The following is a 19,498-nucleotide window of genomic DNA, read 5'->3' as shown; positions in this document are numbered from 1 at the left end:
CTTGTCCTTACAGCAGCAACTGGGCGTGAGCTGCATGGGCAATGCTCTGCAGGAAGGCTGCACGCCTGGAAAACTGCTCAGGGTGTCTGCAGGGGCTCTTTGGGTGGTGGAGGGGGAGCTAAAAGGACTCATTTCTTTCATCCTGTATTTTCTGCAAGTTCACTAGAACAGGTGTGGCACAGTGAGCTGTGCCTGACCCACCCACCAGATTTGGAGTCAGATGATTTGGTGACATCAGACTCCACATCACAAAACCAGAGAATATGACTGCACAGAATCATTTGAGCCTTGAAATTTTATTATCTTGTTTGCATCAACCAGTTATTCCTTTCAGCACCAATAAAAGACAAAAACCCCTCCATATTGTTTAAAATACCTTGTTTTTATCAGGTCTGTGATTGTGGTTTTCTTGCAGGTAAAGAAACCAATGAAAATATTTAAATTTTTCCTTTTTTTTTTAAATACATTTATAACAAAATGTCAGAAGGTGTGTGCTTACCATATAAAAACATTAGGTTCCAGAAGGATACAATACCGAAAAATCATTGAAATAAAAAAAGGTTATTCTTATTACAGGACTTCTAAACCTCAGCAATAATACAAGTCTTTAAAAGCATCAAGATTATATTTAAAACAAAATGGCATGGAAAAGTGAGACCTTCAGTAACAATTTGACCCTCATAATTGATAAAACTGGGAGGTTTTCAAAGTGCTTGAATTGTATTTCCGTCCTCATCCTGTAATGCCAGGAGGAGGCAAAACTGCTTTATTTCTGAGCTGATGATATGTGCTGACACTGCTGTGCTGCTGTGTGATCCAGGGTAGCTCACACACCAAACTGGGGACAGTCAGATTGGCCTCATCTGGACCACCAAACAAAGGCCATTAAAAAAAAAAAAATCCTGATTGGAATTGTCTGTTCCTTAAATCTTACTGTCTTACCCAACAAGTAGGCCTGAGGGTCTAGCCAGGCTAACTGAGAGTGCTTCTGGGGTAAAACTTTCCCCTGCTACTGGCACAAGGCAAGTAATCTCCTTCTGCAGCCAGCAGGACACACCTCAGGCTGCAGCCTTCTCCTGGAGCCAGGCTCTGATAGTTTCTGTTTGGCTGCTTTAGGCAGCTTCTACCAAGTGTCCAGGCTGGGATGGAATAAAACTGGGCACCACTGGAAATGAGTCAAATGCCTCTTCCCCCAGCATGAGGCTGGGTGTCACTTCCCTGGTGCTCAGTGGCTCCATCTCTAGGGTGCGTTTTTGAAGTGATCTAAAGTTACCAACTTTGTCAGGACCTGACACCTTCAAAACTTTTGGAAATGCTTGGTTTTCAACTGTCCTCTTTGGGCCAGTTGTTCACTTGTTCTGGAAGTGTTGTTGTAAAATGCCAACTGAACGTGAGAAACAGAAGACGTTATCTAGCTTTTGTAAAAAGATGACACTTCATCTCCAGTATCCCTGGTGAGGGGCAGGTATTAAACCAAGCACAGTCTTACCACTCACTTCTTGAAGATGCCTGAAATCCCAGTACAAAGTGGGATAAGCATAGTAGAGTAAGCTTAACCTGATTTCTTACATATAACATTCTACTTATAAATTGGGTCATGCTGTTCATAAGCAAAGTAGGATTGACATCTGGAAAACCTTTCCAGGGTTCGATGTCCTGGCTGTGGTCTCTTCACCCCAGCCCCGCCCCCCCCTTTTTTTTTAATGCAAATATTCTATTCTATAGTGTCTGCCTAAGGCCTGTGATGATTGATATTGTGCCAGTACAGGCATTGTCTGAGTGGACTCTCTGTGGGCTGTTGGATAGAGCTGTGGTGGCTGGAGTGGTGTAGGCAAAACTCGTTTTTCTCCTGGAGGTTGCTGTCGTGGAAGGGGAAGCTCACTGCTACAGACACTCTCTGACCCCCGCAAGCATTGCCAAGGCATCAGAAGGCACAGGATCAATGCAAAAAACCAAGGAGCATCTGTACAGTGGTGCCACAATGCTGAACCTCCCAGCATCACTCCCTTGCAAAGTCACATCCCTAAGACAGTAAATTAGAAAGAACTACTTACACTGGTTAAATGTATGTGTATTGTGTAAGAGAACATTTTACAGCTAGCCAGTTCTTGAGCACTGAGGAACTAGGAACATCAGAAATCTAAAACAGTTTACTTCAAATTTGAAAAAACATTTTTCAGCATATCTCAAAAAATTGATGAAAGTGGCTGATTTTTCAGTCAGCACAAAGCCACGGAACAAATTTTAAATTTAGACCATGTTAGTTTTACCGTAAATAATGTAACATTGTTTGGCAGTAGTTTTATGTTTGTATCCCACACAGTGTCAAATTCAGCTCCTGCAACTGATACTTGGTGAAATTGATATCAAATCGTAATTTACATTGTTAGGAAAACTATTAAAAATACCGTACCTTGTAGTTAGTCTTACTACTGAGAAATAGCTGCTGGACAGCACACAAATTGCTACCGGTACTGTTTGGGTTTTTTAGAAAAGATTAATAAAATACAAGCAAGGTAGAAAACAGGATTAAAAAGCATTGGTTTGGGTACAAGTTTTTCTGAATTGAGTGGAGCAATAAGAAACCCGAAAAACACATTGCACATATGTGCACCCTCTGTATAAAGACAGACGTACAAAGTGGGAAACTGGTGGTGCACTGGGGTAGTACACTAAAGTCTCTGATTCTGTAAACTTGACTTCCTAATTTTATAAAAAGGGGAACTGAGTCTGGTTCCATTTTTGAGTCCCCATGGGTTACACTTCAGACTACCCCACGGTTTGGCACAGTACACTTTTAAGAGGCAGTCTCTGCTGAAGGAACCCCAGGACTGGAAAATGAGGCATAAGATGTGTCAAGACCAGGTGCAGCGGGAGAGGGCGAGCAGTGGCCTTGCTGCCTCCTTGGAATGAGCCAATACTCTTAGTCCTGTACTCTCATGACTATTTCCAGTTTCGCTGTTTGCAAAATCAGATCTAAGTACAAGTTCTGTTGGTTACTGTAGCTAACTAAGCAAGTACCAGAGGCTGTGCAGACTGAGATTTCTAATTTAGATCTAATCTGATTTAGCTCAAGCTGATTCACAGCAGGTGTAAACTAAACCAAAACAAGAGCATCCTCAGGAGCTTGTGGGCAGCGTAACTAAAACAGGTTATTTAATGGAATACATCTAATATTGGGTTATTCTTAACACAGGGAATTTGTAATACAAGAGGAAATAACACTAAACTTAACAGGAGATAGGCAGAAGAAACTAAGTAATGGTTAAAACAGAAGGGGTCTCTATGTTCTCCCAACAACACAAATCCTCTGAAATTAAATCCCTAAAAAAATGCCAAGTCTTATTATGGACCTGATTCTCAGTTTTTCATTATTTTTGTTAACGTTACAGAGGCTGGGTAGGTCAGGTCATGGGGCCAAGATGGCAGAGGGGAGCCCCACATTTAAAGAGCTTTAGTGGAAAGAACCTCTGAATCAGATGGCAAGACCCCCATTCAAGTCTATGAGTGCATAACAAATGGAGAATCATGTCTCACAGACATCAAAACAGCCTCTGTTCCTGGGAAGCGGTTACCTAAGGCCAAGAGTCACAGTTCTCTATTCTCCTGCTGGCCACGTTCCACTTCCCCTTTAAGTGTATTGATTCCTTTAGAAAATTGTCAGGTTATTCTGCCTTATCAATCACACACCCTTCTACACCTTTTCCCCCCCAAAATGTCACTTACGTTTATTTTTACTCTATATCTAGCATGCATTTTACAATTCATTTCTCACTTACCCTTTCTAGCTAAGGCAGAATGTTGGCTCAGGTGTTACCAATGGTACTACAGGAATCTATTCACTCTACTGTAACATACATATCCCATACCATAATTCAGAACTGTCCCACACATTGGAAAGAAAAGACATTACAGGGAAACTATTTCTTCTTAAGGGAGTAAGTTGCATTTAGAAAGCTGAAGGCCTGATTCTGGAGTCATCATTCAGACAAAACAGTTCATAATTTCAGTGGGAACACAGCTGGAATAAGGGTGGAACTGTGCCCTCGAAGTCTCAACTCCAAATCTTTTAATTATCCTTAAATCAGACAGGAAGATACTGGTCTGCAAATTGAAGAGAGTTGTTTGGTTTAAGGTGTACCTGTACTGCCAGAAGGCTTTCCAGTCCCAGTCCCCTTTGGCTGGGCCTGGATTGTGCCCTCCCTTCCCTGCTGCCGTTGCCAGGTGTCTGTGCCCGGTCTCTCTCCGGTGCATGCAGTGCGGGCGCATGCGGCTGCTGCAAGCACGAACTACAACTGTCACAGGCTAAAGAAAGAGAAAAAGCTGCAGCTTCGTAGTTAGACAAAGAAATGATGCAAAAAACCATTGAGCGGCACTAACTCACAGACTAAGTACAAACTAAATTGTGCTATATATTAGTATAAAAACATGTTTTAGTAAGAATGGCACTGGTTCAGAAGGAATTAGGACTTCCATCTTGGTTCCGTTCGGTCCACAGTGAAAGCATTGTAGTACAGGCCTGCCCTGTTGCCTGAGCCACTTGTGACAGTGGCTTTTGGCCACAGCCCCTTCCATTTCTTCCCTTTTTAGATCCACATTGTTGGTACTTTCTGGGAGTAGCCCAGGTCAGGTCTGGTCATCTTTCCTAACGTGGCACCAGAATAGTTCATTCTTATCCTCTGATATTTTTGAAATATCATTCATGTTTCCCTCTTCTAATCTCTCAGAGCTGGTCAGTTTTAAGGATCATCCTCTCCCGTAGACACCATGAGACGCATTGCTACTGGTAGGTGGTCTGTCAGGCCTGCCAACTGGGTAATAAAGCTGAACTCTTCCACTTCCTGCAGAAGGAGAACAAAAGTAAGATAAGGAGCTGAAAAATCAGTCTGTCATTCCACACATCAGAGCTCAGCCACTCAGAGGAGTGTATTGTGCAAGTTACAGCTTTTTGGCAACTCTGAAACTCACCACTTTCCATTCCAGGTAGAGACCTTCTTCTGTGTAGAGCATATAGTCAATCCTCCTCCCGTTTCCCTTCAGTGATGCCTTCCTCCCCTTCTGACTGGAACTGTGGTTCTTGCTGGTGGGATAGACTAAGTATCCTTTCCTTCCTTCTTCACTTTCCAGCACCCTATTTCATTTAAAAAAACCAAACAAAGCAGGTTTAATGTTTAAATGTTTGCCCATCCTGGCCATTTACGCATTACCCAAGGTTCTCTCCAAATCCCTGGTAAGGATAATCCCAGTCCCAAAGGACTGTTAAACCTGTAAAGCACATCCTTCTCCAAATGTGATTTCCAGTATGAGGCTGCTCTAACTGCTGACAGTTAAACTCTTAAAGCCTCAGGCTTGGTGTCGCTGGTGCTGTCCTAGAGCTCCCTTGAAGCCAGGAGAGCAGACACTGAGAGGGGAACCTGCTGTCAGTAATAGAAGGCAGCTCAGAGCCCCTCTGCTGATTTCCTATGTTGCTGAAACTGGCAAAGGAGGAGGTAATTTCTTGGATTGTTTTAGTACAAACCTGAGCACTTTGATATAAACCTCTCCATTCTGATCAGACTAATTCCTGAAGTTACAACATCCAGCTTTACAGACAGGTATGGGTGGTTTGCAGGAACACACATCTGGGCTAATGGTGGGTGGTTTTGTGCAGGTTTCACCATCAGATTACTGTGTCTTGCACCCCAAGCTTTTCCTCCACTAGAAGTGACAGCTTAATTTACTTGATTCCTGTTCATGATCCTGCAGACGCCTTCACATGGAGGAGTTACTCAGTAGGTGTGTTAGCACTGCCCCCACCTTGCAAGGTTACCCAGCCCAAGGCCACATACAGAAGCACTCAAAACTGAGAATTGGTTTTCTAGGTACCAATCTTGTGTTCAAGGAAATGAGATGCCGCTCTCCCATTAAAATACTTATTTTGGTTGCTTAAACATTACCTGTAGGTTTTAAACAGAACACTGTTAAGACCCTGAGCAACTCGATCTAACTTGAACTGAGCCCAGCTTTGAACGTGACCTTGGACCAGGTTCCACACCAGGGTCCCTGTCACTCTGTTTTTACAGTAATCCTGTTGCTGTTGTGTTGGATTTTGAAGGAAACTCGCTTTACCGTCCTGTGATCTATTTAAAAACGCTACCAAAGGAGCACGGAGGGAAACAGCCCCAACTGGGACTCACCCATGCTGCCGTTTGTGCACAGGTGACACCAAGTCCAGCACAGGTGAGTGGCACAGCCCACAGAGAGAGGGGCTGCTCAGGCTGTGGTTTTGCTGTATCTGCCTTAAAACACAAACTTTCAAAACCACCTCCTCAAAAATCTCCTTCCTTTACTCACCTGCCAAAACCCGAGCTCACAGTTCTGTGGTTTCCCTTGTAAGAGTTGATTTTGCCATTAAGCTGCATCATCAACTGTTGCAGGAGGAAACACTGAGCCATGAACTTGGGTCCTAGCAGGCAAAAAGCCTTTAATTTCACTTTGGAAAAAAAATAAGATAAATTTGATCCCCTGGTTTTTAAGACTTGACTTGGATGGGTTTTATGGGGCTGGGTTCAGGAAATTTTTAAACGCATATATGAGATTACAGAATGGAGGAAAAACAAGGGACAAGCACTTGTGATATGTTTTAATGTGTGAGATTCAAATGGTTCCTTTGTCAAATTTTGAGGTTTTGGAAAGACCTGAATGGTGGCAGAGGGGACCCAGCACTGGCTACAGTTGATTAGGTCTCAGTAGTGTTATAATCTCTAAGTTTGGGTCAATTGATACATTTGAGGTGCCCTTTATGTGCTGCAGCAGATAACAATGACAAAACTCTGATCATGTTGTCATTTGATAAGAACTTTTCTTAACCCCCCCTTTGGACTTAGGAAGATATTGAAGGTTCTTAGAGCTCACTGTAATCAGTTTATGAAAACAAACTTTCTTTTATGTGTTGCTTTGTTTTAATAATAACTCACAATAAATTAGCTTATTGTCTGCACCCTATTTTGATTCTCCAAAAGAATCAAAGAGCTCTTGCAAACGATTCACTTCCTTAGATTGTTTTATATAGGTTCAAGGAAGTAAGTTGTTTGATGGTATTGACCTCTTTCAAAATTTGTATTTATATTTAGCAAAGCTAATTAAGTAACTAAATAGAAGAAACTGCTGATTAGCTCTGCAGCACTACTGCAAAAAGTCTTATTTGCATTAATTTAAAACATGAATTTGTTTCAGCTTCATTTATGTCTTTTAAAAAGTCTCTGAGTCCTGGGTATTCACTTAAACTGCACAAGTGCTCATGGAAGGGAAATATTAATTTCAAATACATGAGGGAAGCAAATTGTAAATGTGCATGCACGTGCTGCTGCTGAGAACTTGCACCTCTCTGTGCACAGGGCTTTGCTGTTTGTCTCTGCAGGAAGCACAGGACAGCTGGCTCTGCTGTGCTGACAATTTGAGGGAACATTTCTAGTCATGACTGAGTTGCACAACTAAACCTCAGTTTTATCAGAACAACTGTCTTGGTTCATAGGATACAAAGAAAGGGAGAATAAAATAATTGGAGCTTTGTTTTTCCCTGACAGGGTTTTAGTCCCAAATACCCCAGAGCTGGAGTGTGAGAGCCCCTTCCCTCTGTTGGTTGTGAGGTGCTGACCCAGCTGCAGCGAGCAAAGGAGCACCCAGAGCAGTGACTGGAAGGGAGCCAGAAGGTAAAACTCAATCATCCCAAACCTTGAGGGACCATCTCTCATTCTGGCCAGAAACACCTGAGCCAAGGGAGACTTTTCTCGCTGGCATTGAAACCTTTAGCCTAGAACTGTGAGACCCTGTCCAGCAGAGGACACTGGAAAAAACTGCATTTAAATTTTTTCTTAGCTGTGCTGGAATGTGCTCACCTAGGCCTGCCTCTGGTCAGGGTTCAGAGGTTAAAATGAGCACTTATTCCACTGCTTAACTTAAAGATGACAGTCATCTCTCTGAGATGGGACTATTTGTGTGCATTTCCTGAAGCCTTTCTGAGCAGAAGCTTGTGTGGCTTCCAGGACTGTGGCAGGGCCCAGGTTGTTACATCTAGCTAATTAATTGGTTGATAATTATAAATGACTTTCTCATTATTTGTACCAAGTCTGTTATTGTAGTCCAATGTTTTAGGTACACTGTGCTTAACACAAAAGAGATGGTTAAGAACGAGTTGTTCTGCTGCTTTTGTGGCCTATTTATTTTAGTAATGTGAAATCCCTAATTTTATTTATAAACCAGAGAAGAGTGCTGATGAAGAATTAATTCTCTGGATAGCTGATATTGCCAATTTAAATGTTATAAAGCTTTATCAGGGTTTATTATTGAAAAATTTGAGAATGGATCAATTCTAGGAGGTATCCTGGTTTGCTGTGTATATGAACAGTATTTGTCAGCTAGATAGTGCCCCACAGCCAGTGTGCTATTTAACATTTAATGTCTTTAAAGCCCAGATTCCATTAATTGCTTTAAATTTCCCTGAATTTCTTTGCAAATTCCCTGTTTGCCAGTCCTTTGCAGAGACAGCAGGACAGGCTCCCTTGGCCTCTCATGGAAACCATGGCTTCTCCAATCCATGGAGATGCACAGGATGCACATATGCAGAGCCCTGTCCCCCTGCAGAGCTGCAGAAAGAGCCAGGGGAAATGACAATTTCATAGAGGGTTATTTCATCAGTGCAAAAGGACTCTAACACATTGCAGAAAATTGAAAGCCACCCCTATTTGACTTAGAGAACCAACCTCTCCTCCTGCCCCTTTTATCCTCTTTCCCAAACACCCCTGGGTAAAAATGTGATTATTTGGTTTGTTTTCAGTCTATAAAATACATCTTAGCAAGCAATGAACTTGCATTTTACAGAACTAAAACATGTGGAAAGGTTAGGAATTGCATACTTCTGTAGGTTATCTGGGGTACACACTTCTTCATCATATAATCCTTCAGGATCCAACAGGGTACCTGTGAACAGAAAGGGAGATGTGAGTGTCCCAGCAGAGGTCCTGGGATGTTCCTCTAGGGAAGCTTGCAGAGGCACAGGTGTGTGGGAGAGGGAACTGCTCTGAGAGCACAGTGTGTTCACTTCTCTCTCCAGACCTCCCTACTGCCTGACACCTTCCAAATGTCTCCACACTTCCACTTTCTCAGCCCCCATGACTCTAATTTGTTCTTCTCCTACCACAGAGTAAAGCCTCATTATTGAAAGGTTCTACTTATCTTTAGTATCTTCACAGTTATTAAAGCTCCTCTGGAGAAAGTATTAATTCCTGTTCTAAAACTTCAGTAAGTTCAACTGAGTCTCATCAGGTATTAATATCTCAGAATTCCAGGAAATCTTTTATAATACAAACCTTACAAATTCGTAGAGTCGATTTGCTTTGTTACATCCTCAGTGACAGTGTTTATTGAGCAAATGGAACACTCTGAGCAGAAGCTGCAGGATTTCACTGCATGCACAAAGTACAGAAAAAATAATTTGGCTCCATTCCCCTCTAAGTAATTTGGAGATTATTTTAAAAGTAGAATATATGGGGAAGGCATTCAGGTGTCTTGATGCATGACTTCTAGAATGTGGACTGCAGTTCAAGATCTCTGGTTCTTAATTATCATTCCACAATGATAATTAAAGTCCATAAAATCTATTATATAGAAATACTGCTTATAAGTATTTGTTCTCCACCAAACTCTTTGTGCTGGTCAGCTAAAGCAGCTGCTGCTTGGAGCTGGCAGCGGATGACAGACAGGGAGGTGTCCCCACACTGAGAGCTAGGGAAGGTCTTACCAATTGCCCAAGGCTTATCCTCCCCAGGACCAACTCGACACGGGTCTTTGTAGTGTGTAAACAGAGAATGCTGCTGCTCCAGCTTGTCCTCTGCAGGGAAAGAACAACCCCAAGAAAAGGCACATCAGCTCCTGGTTGTGAACCTGTGCACAGCTGTGTGTTCTGCCACAAGAGCAGCACCAAGCCCTCGTTTCTCCTCGGTAGGAGAACCCTAAACGCATGGGTTTGATTTGAGTCACTTCAGCCACAGCTTTACTGCACAGCAGGATCTTGCCTCGGTCAGAAATTCCACCAAATGCTTGCTATTAAATGTGCTTCCCTGTGCTTTCTTGCAAAGTCTTTTCAATGGAAGATATTCTTGGTAGCTTTTAGCTCTAAACTGAAGTGAAAGTTTTCCAATGTATCGCCTCCCTCTGCCATTGCCACTGTTTGCTTACACAGTACAAAACTCTTGTTGAGATAGAACACACAGAGGAGAGCTGGGCTGGCTTCCCAATGGCAAAGGAAATGCCTGTTTATGGGCATATTTACATATCTCAGTAAGTTTGGAGATAAAACCTTATGCTTTCTTTGCTTCAGAAGAATTCACTGACTGAATGTTTTCCAAGCTATAACAGCTACGAGAAAGGACAGGCAATAGATAATTTGCTTGGGATGTTATCCACAGCATTAAAGCTATTCTACACATAATCAGCATGACTTCTCAAACTTTAAATTAAATTCTTCCTAGTTGCTACTGTGCTCCTTGCATTGAAAGCATACAGCAAATCAAGATCCTAGGATCACTTGGTAAGATATCCCACAAAACTGCACATTTCAGACTCTGAGGAAACCAGCAAGATCCTGTTCTATGTGTGCTGCTTATCAAAACAATCCCCACATCTGGGAGACAAACTGGAACTTGAAAATGCCAACGGCAACAATTCCACTATTACATGGCAAAGAAAGTGCAAACAGCTCCTGAAAAGTTCCTCACAGCACTTACACCTTTTATAAGGCCAGAACATCTTAGCAACACTTGAAGGCTCTCTCTTGGGAGATTATTCACCTGAGTTTGGAGCTGCTGCTACTGCTGCTGTCATGTTATTTGTCACTGTCTATGCCAAGAGCACATGTGAAAATGGGAAATAAACTCCAAAACAAAACTCTGAACTGTGAGCTGTGTCTCTTGACAGAGCCCAGCTCACACACCAAGGATCACATCAAATCTCCTCGTGTAAAACTCTGCTCTTGCCAAGGAAGAAGCTGCTGATCTCTTGCTGAACAAAAAGGTGGAGTGAAGCAGTGCTGTGCTCACAGCTGTCGGCTCGTTTGCCATTTTGTTATTCAGAGTCTTTAGTACAGCTGACTGACAGTTCATCTGTCTCATTACATCTTTCCAGCTAGCTCTCAGTCTTGAGAACATCCTCAGAACTGTAAGGAGGTTGAAAAACTAATTTTTCAGGGAATCCTGGAGTTGTGGCAGATGATTGGAGAACTGACCCTCCCTAAGATCTTCCATGTGGGCAACACAGAGAATTGCTCTTTCTGCCTGAGCAGCCAATTGGTTTGTTTAATGCTTATGGAAAAGTAGAAGCTAAAATCTTTGCCATTTTCCATTTCTCCAAGTTTTCCCTTGTTGTATCATATGTCTACAGAATCTCCCTCAAAACCAAGATAGATTGAAAAATATTAATTTACAACCGTGGGGCTGACCATGACAAGTCGCAGCTGATGCCACAAAACTTTGTCCATCTGACCGGAAGGTTTTTTTTCTTATGCTAAAACATTTGAAAACATAACAGACTTTTACACAAATCAGTCCAAAGCAACATGACAGTGAGTAACTTTCTGATAACATTCCCACTAAGTGTGAATTCCCTGTATGAATGTTGCCATAATGTTCTGTAAAGCTGGAAGGGAACACTGAGTTGCAGAAAATTTGTCATAAGCATAAGGTCACTTATGGACCTAAAGATCTTTGAAAACTGTACCGTCAATATAACTAAGAATAGAAGCTTGGTATTCACTGAAACATTAATTAGCTGTTGTATCAGTCTGTGGAGTGGGAAAGGATACAGAAAATCACAGAGAGAATTACAGGAAGCTGGTTATTGCTTTAAAAAAACTTAAGATACTCAATTAACCTATAATGCTAACAAATGTTCCTAAAACAATGAGTAATGTAAAAAGGGAGTAGAGAACTTTAAGATACTGCATTAATCTTGCTTAGTACATATGGAAAGAAAGCAATCTGAAAATTAAAAAAATAAAAAAAATAGCCAGCTTAATTCCAGTTTCCAGGCTGGGTGCATTTTAAAGGGGAGGGTGATGCAAATAAGCATCAGAGATAGCAAAGATGAAATTAATTTTTATAACCCATTTTTCAATCCTCTTTAGCAGTAGTTGCAATGTCTGCAACTATTATTTGCAAAAGCAAATTGTTATTTTTACTTTTTCATTAAAAAGACAGCTCAGAATTGCATTAATTATGCTCTGTGCTTCTTGTGCAAGAACTTGGGTAGAGTGCCAACACTTCCCAGGTGGAGAGTCCTGACCATATGTTCTGCCTCACAGCCTCACTCCCATCTCCCTCTCCTCCTGCTGCAGAGCCCATTCACTCTCCATTTGTGATCTGACTGGGCAGCCTCCCATTTAGTTTGCAGCAGCTTGTTTGTTTCCTTGATGGACACCTTTGCCTCCAGGCCACTCCATGCAGCCAACAACAGTGCAAGTGAAATGGTCAAATCACAGCAGATGTTTTTCTATTTGTGTCCCCAGCTTCTGCCTCCCTTGCCTGGCACTGCTGCAGCCTCCTCAGCCTGTGTGGCAGCTTAGGCAGCTGAAGAGCTGTTACTGACCATTTCCTTCCTGTGTTCTCTCAAAAACTCACTACCACTGCTGCCTTATTCTTCACCCTAAGATGTGTTTGTCTGACTACAGCATTCTGTAGCCACTGCCACTTACTGCTCCCCTCCACCAGCCAGAGCCAGCACTCAAACCATTCCGAGTTCACTTTGGAGCCTGAGTTGTGATGGATTTACTGTTTGTACAAATGAGCTGGAAACGACTGGGAGAAGGGCTGGGGTTTGGACTGCTGGTCTTTTCTACCAAACTTTGCTAAAATCCTCCATTTCAAGTGTCTGATACAAGTAATGAGATAAGAGATAACAGTTTGGGGGTTTTTAGATCAGACAATGCTTTCTGCTAAAATTGCTTCTGGTACAGCTGTTGCTCTCAATCTCAGTTACCTGAGACTTCTCATAAAGACTAAAGAATCCACTGGGTGCTGTTGCCAAATTCACCTTTCACCCACAAACCATGATCTGAGTTGCTGAATCCCACTTTGTATGCTGCAGCCTGAGCTCCCCTGGGCAGTGTCCCTGTGATGAGCCCCCTCCCTGTAGCTGCCCTGTGCTCTCTGTGGCAGCATTTCTGCTGTGGCCCCTCAGCCCCAGCCCCTGATCCATGTGCAGCTCCAGCCCAGCAGGGAGCTCTGCTGGGTGCCTGAGCCGGACAGAGCAGGGAGGCACAGAGAGGATACACACACACACCGCTCTGCTCTCCACATTGGCAATTTAACCGTTACACAGCAGAATGTTCATTTTGGGAAAAGCTTCCATCTCTGTGAACTAGACACCCATTAATTATGGTTTTGTGGAGTTCTTTTTCTAGTACCCTCAGCATCCAATTAAAAGAAAAAAACAAATTTCTTAAAATAAAAACCCCAAAAGTACATAGCATGAGTTAATTTTTTTCCAAGACTGATTCAGCAATGCTGAATTCCCTGTGCAGCATTATCTCCTATGTCTGTATTTATGTACTACCAAATTATTTTTAGCTGCATGAATTTACTACTTTTTCTACATGTCTTTCTTCAGTAACTAAAACTGTTGGATAGTAAATGTCTACCTAATTCAAGTAAAGCTAAGCCATTGGATCTGTCCTCATTATTGCTACCACAAGTCACAAATTATTGCTTTTTGTGCCTTAAAACCCATCATGCTTAATAATTCCACAGAGCTCATGGGATGAGCCAAGGGGAGTAACTCAGACTCAAAACTCATACCTATTTTAGAAGTGTCTGCAGCAATTAAGTTTTTCCTAGCAAAAGCCATTCATAATTTAGTATGTAGTCACAAACTGCTAAAACCCACAGGGATCAAGAACATTCCTATTCCTTTTCAGGACTGGTACACACCAGGAAAAGGCAAACCTTGTCTTACCAGAAGAGCAGTTATCGAAGTTGAGATCTCCACAGAGTACATCAAAAGCCACCAGCTCCTCTGGATTGGCTGTACTGGAGGAGGAGGTAGATTTTCTGAATTCAGACAGCCAATCTTGAAGCATATCCAGCTGCTCACATCGAACAGTAGTGTCTCCTGTAGCAAACAAACAAACAACCAAAACAAGGAGTAAGACCTCCTGTTAGGATGTTACTCAGCCATGTAGGAGTTGTTGAGCTATTGGCAGACATCCTGAGGAAAAGGCTGCAAGATAAGAAATGGTGTGGCCAGAAGTGCACTCAGTGCTGAGCCAGTTAGGAACTCCACTAGGAACCACACTTTTTGATGATTTTAAGTATCTCCTGGAACCAGGCACGTCTGAAAAAATAAGGAGACAAGTTCCCTGTGCTGCAGACAACCACCCAAAACAGTGATGTTTCTTGTCATGGGAGAATCTGATGCACTGCATTTATAATCAGGAGCTCAGAGTTAAAGTCCTGCTTCAGACAGGACTAGACACCATGTTCTGGGGTAAATCACTTCATCTTGCTTTGCCTTCTAATTTTTAAAAAGGAAAAGTTTAGCTTTCAGGTGTAAGTAGTAAATATACATCAATGGTACATTCAGCTTACTTATATTGTAGTAGTCCATCTGAGGAAAGGTTCTAGTTATGGTCAAGAGGAGAATGCCTAAACTGGATTTTTTTTTTTTCATCTTTTAAAGGTACATGTTGGAAACAGATTTAGGTAGGCAGAAATTCAGAAATAAAGAACCAGATTCTTTTCACCAGTTCTGGAGAGTTACACCAGGATTTGACCTGTTCTACATGGAAGAGTTGAGATTGATTGGTTGCCAAATGGAACCACCTGACACACAAACCAGCTCTTTAATTACAGCAACTTAACTTCGAGCACATTAGGTGACATGAAGTCTAATAAAAAATGATTACTGTCTCTCTCTTACAATGATTACAGCAAATCATTTTGATGTGGACAAAGGAGCAGAAATATACATTCTAGAAACAATTCTTTACCATATTGTCTTTCCTTTTGTTCTGTTTTTTTTTTCCACTGTCCCTAGAGTCAACAGCTATAATTCTGCTTGTTTCAGACTTTTAAAGATAAATCAAGTCAGAACAACATTATTTTTCTTCAAATAAAAGATTTTTTTTCAAATGCCAGAATCAGAAGGAAAAGCAGCAAGCCCAAAATTACTTAGCCTGAGTAGAATTTTACTTTGACATAACTGACTACTTTGTAAAGCCTGTTTAGTTATGTATGTCCAGAGCTGCTTTCAGAAGCCACTGTGGAGATGGTGAATATTTAAGTCTGCACCCTCACAGTTTATTAATCACTCATCTCAACTGCAGCTGTCACCAGCACTCTTTAGAGACTCTTAAAAAATGAGCTCTGCAGCATTAGCATTGTCACTGCACTAGCACACAGGCTCCAGCCATGAGGGCTTCACTTTCCCACCACTGTGAAAGGTTGGAATTTCAACATCATCTCAGGGCAGGGGTGAGCAGGAAGGTGTTAAAGCAACAGTTAAATAGAAACAAAATCAGAAATGTTCAACCAAGGATTATTTGATATGAAGCCAAACAATTAAAAGAAATATTGAAAAGACCATGACTAGGGAAAGAGGGTTTTACATAGGTTCTGACATTGACTCATCTCTTCAGGCTGGTAATTCCAAGAGCAAAAAATCCTGTCTTTTTCTTCTGTTTGTGTTACTCCTAACAAACCTTTACCAGCTGGGCCGTAATATAAAAGCAGATGTGCTTCCCAGATCTATTCCCTAACCTACAGTTTCCAGTTACTTGTGCCCCAGGTTCCCATTGTACCCTCCTCACACAGCTTGACACAAAGTACTCTTGGGAAAGCCCCTGCTATGACAGCACAAGAAAGCCCCCCAGTGAAGATGGAGCTAAACAAAAGCACAGGAAATAGGTCACGTGGAATAAATAGAGCCTGGAGCAGGTGACACTCACTACAAAAGGTGTGCGTGACTAACAGATCCATCCTACTTAGCCAAAGATAGGGGCAAAATCACAGATTCATGGAATGCATGAGCTTGTGAAAGGGACCTCTGCAGATCATCCACTCCAACCCTTCTGCCCAAGCAGGGATCACCTACAGCAGGTTGTTCAGGACTGTGTCCAGTCAGGTTTTGAAACTCTCCATAGTTGGAGACTCCATAACCTCTGGGTAGCCTGTTCTGGCACTTTGTCATCCTTGCAATAAAACCCATTTTCCTGTGTTTAAATGGCATTTCAGTTTGTGCCAGTGCCTCTCGTCCCATTACTGAACCCCAGTGAGGAGAGGCTGCCTCCACGTTCCTTGCACCGTCCCATCAGTATTTACACTTGGACAAGAGTTTTCTCCTGAACCTGTCCCAGCTTTCTCATTCCTGGTGAAGCTCATTCAAATTCATAGACTGTCCTCCTTTTGCAGCATCTGAATCTTCCTCTCCTGTCTCCTCTCCTTTGACTTTACATTTCCTCACCTGCCACTGCTTCCTCATAAGATAACTTTTAAGCTTGGTGCTTGTTGACAATCTCATCCCCCACAAAGTCCCAATTACATAAATTGCTTCATTTTCTACGATGTGTTGTTACATTCCTGAATGGCCAAGGATTTTTTACTCATTTTCTGTGAATTATCCATCTGACATGGCTTCACCAAATGAGAAATAAAGTAATAGGGCCATTACCACATGGGCATAAAACTCAGGCAGCAACCTGTCACAGATCAGTGAGAAAAATACAGCAAACCCACTTAACTGAAACACAAAAAGGCAAAATTCTTCAACAGAAAAATCTTGAGAAAAACAAGAGACACAGAGGCAAAATGATGTTGTGTCTGATAAGATGCATTGTTGTTACTAGAAAAGCATTAACTGCACAATGACATACATCTCTCTCTGAGGATGCTGAGCCCTTCTAACAGCCCTGTACAGCTTTTAACCTCAGGGCTCGGCAGGTAAACAGCAGCCTTGGAGCTCTGGGAACATGACTTCCATCTGTCTTTAGCGAAGTGTGGACTTGTGACAGCCCAGCATCCCTGACTATCCCCACTAGAGGTCATAGAAGTAATTGCTCTTCAGGGCACTACTGGGAGCAGGGGCGTGTAGTCAGCCACAGTTCCAGGACACAAGACGGGGTCTCCCTAATGAATCCCTCTAAAGAATCACTTGAACGTAATTGTTTTCTGAGATTAGGATTATGCAGCTCACTGCAGCTCTCAGCAGGTACTGCCGGTATCCCCATGCAAAAGTTTCTACTCAGACCCGAGTCTCAGCAGCTCCCAATGATCAATAGCTTTGGAGATGAAGATAAGTGAACTCAGCAGACACCCTAACAGAAGAGAAGCCGCATCCAGCACACTCGGGGAACAGACAGTTCAGTAAATACGAAAAGAAGAAAACTAGTTTGTAACTCCCAACAAAGGTTCAACTTCTTAAACTTTCAGATGGAATCAGTGATCTGACTGCCACCAGGGATTAGCCAAAGAATACAGATTTGTGCTAATTGCTCTGCACTCTTTTCTTCAGGAACCAGCCTGGAAAAATACACATAATTGTGTCATGATGGGTTCCTGCAGTCAGCATTTCCAAATTCTCTGAAAGCTCCTTTCAGCCTCAAATTTTGTAGAAGGATGAAAGGGTAATATGGGAAACTTCAGCCAGCATAAATAAATACTTCACCTTTGTTCATTGTAGAATAATCATACTTGCCCTTTCCATTCACTTGGAAAACACTTGAGTGAAACCCTGGCTTCAGTTAGAGCTCAGGCAAGTATTGTACACTGACTGTTCTGTCCTATTCTGAAAGGCACTGGAAGGAGCACTGTGGTTGTAGGACAAAGCAGATACAGGCCTAGTCACAGGAAATTAGTGGAGGCAGTGCAGTATGGGATAGATTGGCAAGGAACCTGGGGAAGAAGAGCCAAAAAAACCTTGCAAAGTGTTGGATGTAAAGACTAATCACAAGGAAAAATTGTTTCTGAGTCACAAAGCAAAGGCTTCAGTTCAGCTGTGAGATAGGCTGTGTCACACCTGACTGTGTGCAGACCCTTGCACTTGTAACACTTAATCCAGGGTAGGCTGAGGAAATAAAATAACCAAATTAAGAACAAACCACCTAAAACCCCAAAGGAACAAAGTCCCCTTTTATTCTGCTGGGTTCCTTTTGAGCTAGGTCAGGTTCCCAGCCAAGTACAGCACAGCCTTTGACAGCTGGGGTAGCACAGCTGAGAGGAGGGGGAAGGACAGGCTGCCCTGCTGTGGATACACAGGCTCCGCTACTTCAGGAACATCTGTGGAATCACTGCCTAAGGATGCTCAGCACCGGAGCTACTCCTGATTGCACCACCACAATTTCAAACACTGAGAGAGCTTTCTCAGGGCTGAGTTCTGCTTCAGCTCTGCGTAGGCTTCGGAGCCTGAAACTGGGTCTAGGGAAGTGTGAGTTCCCAGTAGCTGGGCTGCCAATGGCTACATTGACACTAAATGCAGAACAGGGATGTGAACAGGTTATGAGATAGCATCCAGCAGGCTACATCACTTCAATTGCGGCTGGAGTAGCTTGAGGCTTACTCTGTACTGATGGCTTGGTGGGGTGTCTGAGAGCCGTGACTCAACGGGACTTGGGATGTGGGTGGATTCAAGGCAGCAAAATCTGTCCACATCATTAATCACTGACTAATCAACAGACATAAAAGAACCATGCAAAATTAACAGCCCCATGGAAAATAATTACATCAAATCTCATTAAAGGATCCCCTCATTTATCACTGAAATGCAACTATTTCCACAGTGGAAATAAAGAACTTCTTCATAGCAGCAACCAGTAGCAGGCAGAGACCTGAGAGGAAAACGTACATCGAAATCTGAAGTTTCTTGAAAAAGTTGAGGGTCAGGTCTGAACAAATAGTAATTGCTCAGAACAGAGTTGTGCCAGCACATACCTTGAGAAAAGCAGTAGTGCCTGGCCCCTGATCATAAGCAGTTGGATCATTTAACATTATACTTAGGTAAGGATCAGAACTGTCGAGTGTAAGTTTATGTATCCTAGAAGGGAAATCAGGTTGCGCTCAACCATGTGTGACAAGATGATTTAAATGGCTGACCTTTTAAACACTGCTTGTTTGTAGAGATACACATCTTTACATCGTCAGACTGGGTTTTTGTATAATTTGTTTAATGCATGAATGTTATGAACTGAATGATGCAAATCAGAAAGCACAGCTCTGCCAAACTTAGGAACTTTAGTTTTCCATTTCACTACATAAACAAATATGATATATCTGGGGACACACTCTGAAGTCATTGTCCGCTCTATTTGAATGTAGTTTGAACCAGATACGCCTGAAAATACAAAGCAGGAAAATAAAAGGTTGTGTTTTACCCTTGAACAAACTTTAGGTTGATTTTGAAAATAGAACATTACTTCCCCTTTCTTCTTCCCTCCCCCCTCTTCCTCTTTAATATTTTAGGGATTTCACAATGTGGTTAT

General features: G+C 42.3%; 1 protein-coding gene across 5 annotated transcripts in view; it reads right to left on the bottom strand.

Moving 5' to 3' along the window:
• Nucleotides 1-280: 280 nt before the first annotated feature.
• The window catches only part of SMPD3 (sphingomyelin phosphodiesterase 3), a 102,186-nt gene continuing 82,968 nt past the window's right edge, over nt 281-19,498 (bottom strand). For 4 of the 5 annotated variants that reach the window (XM_066194490.1, XM_066194487.1, XM_066194488.1 and 1 more), the window contains 5 exons: nt 13,984-14,139; nt 9,779-9,868; nt 8,895-8,958; nt 4,969-5,131; nt 281-4,841 (listed from right to left, as the gene is read on the bottom strand). In XM_066194490.1, coding sequence (XP_066050587.1) covers nt 4,740-4,841; nt 4,969-5,131; nt 8,895-8,958; nt 9,779-9,868; nt 13,984-14,139 — 575 coding nt within the window. In that variant the 3' untranslated portion in view covers nt 281-4,739. Of the gene's footprint in view, nt 4,842-4,968; nt 5,132-7,340; nt 8,625-8,894; nt 8,959-9,778; nt 9,869-13,983; nt 14,140-19,498 lie in introns of those variants that run through there. The other variant, XM_066194492.1, reaches the window with a different exon arrangement.

This window comes from Chamaea fasciata, unplaced genomic scaffold, assembly GCF_029207755.1.
Source record: "Chamaea fasciata isolate MVZ Bird 193981 ecotype frontalis unplaced genomic scaffold, bChaFas1.0.hap1 SCAF_12, whole genome shotgun sequence".
Lineage (NCBI taxonomy): Eukaryota > Metazoa > Chordata > Aves > Passeriformes > Sylviidae > Chamaea > Chamaea fasciata.
This window is presented reverse-complemented; position numbering and strand designations above follow the sequence as displayed.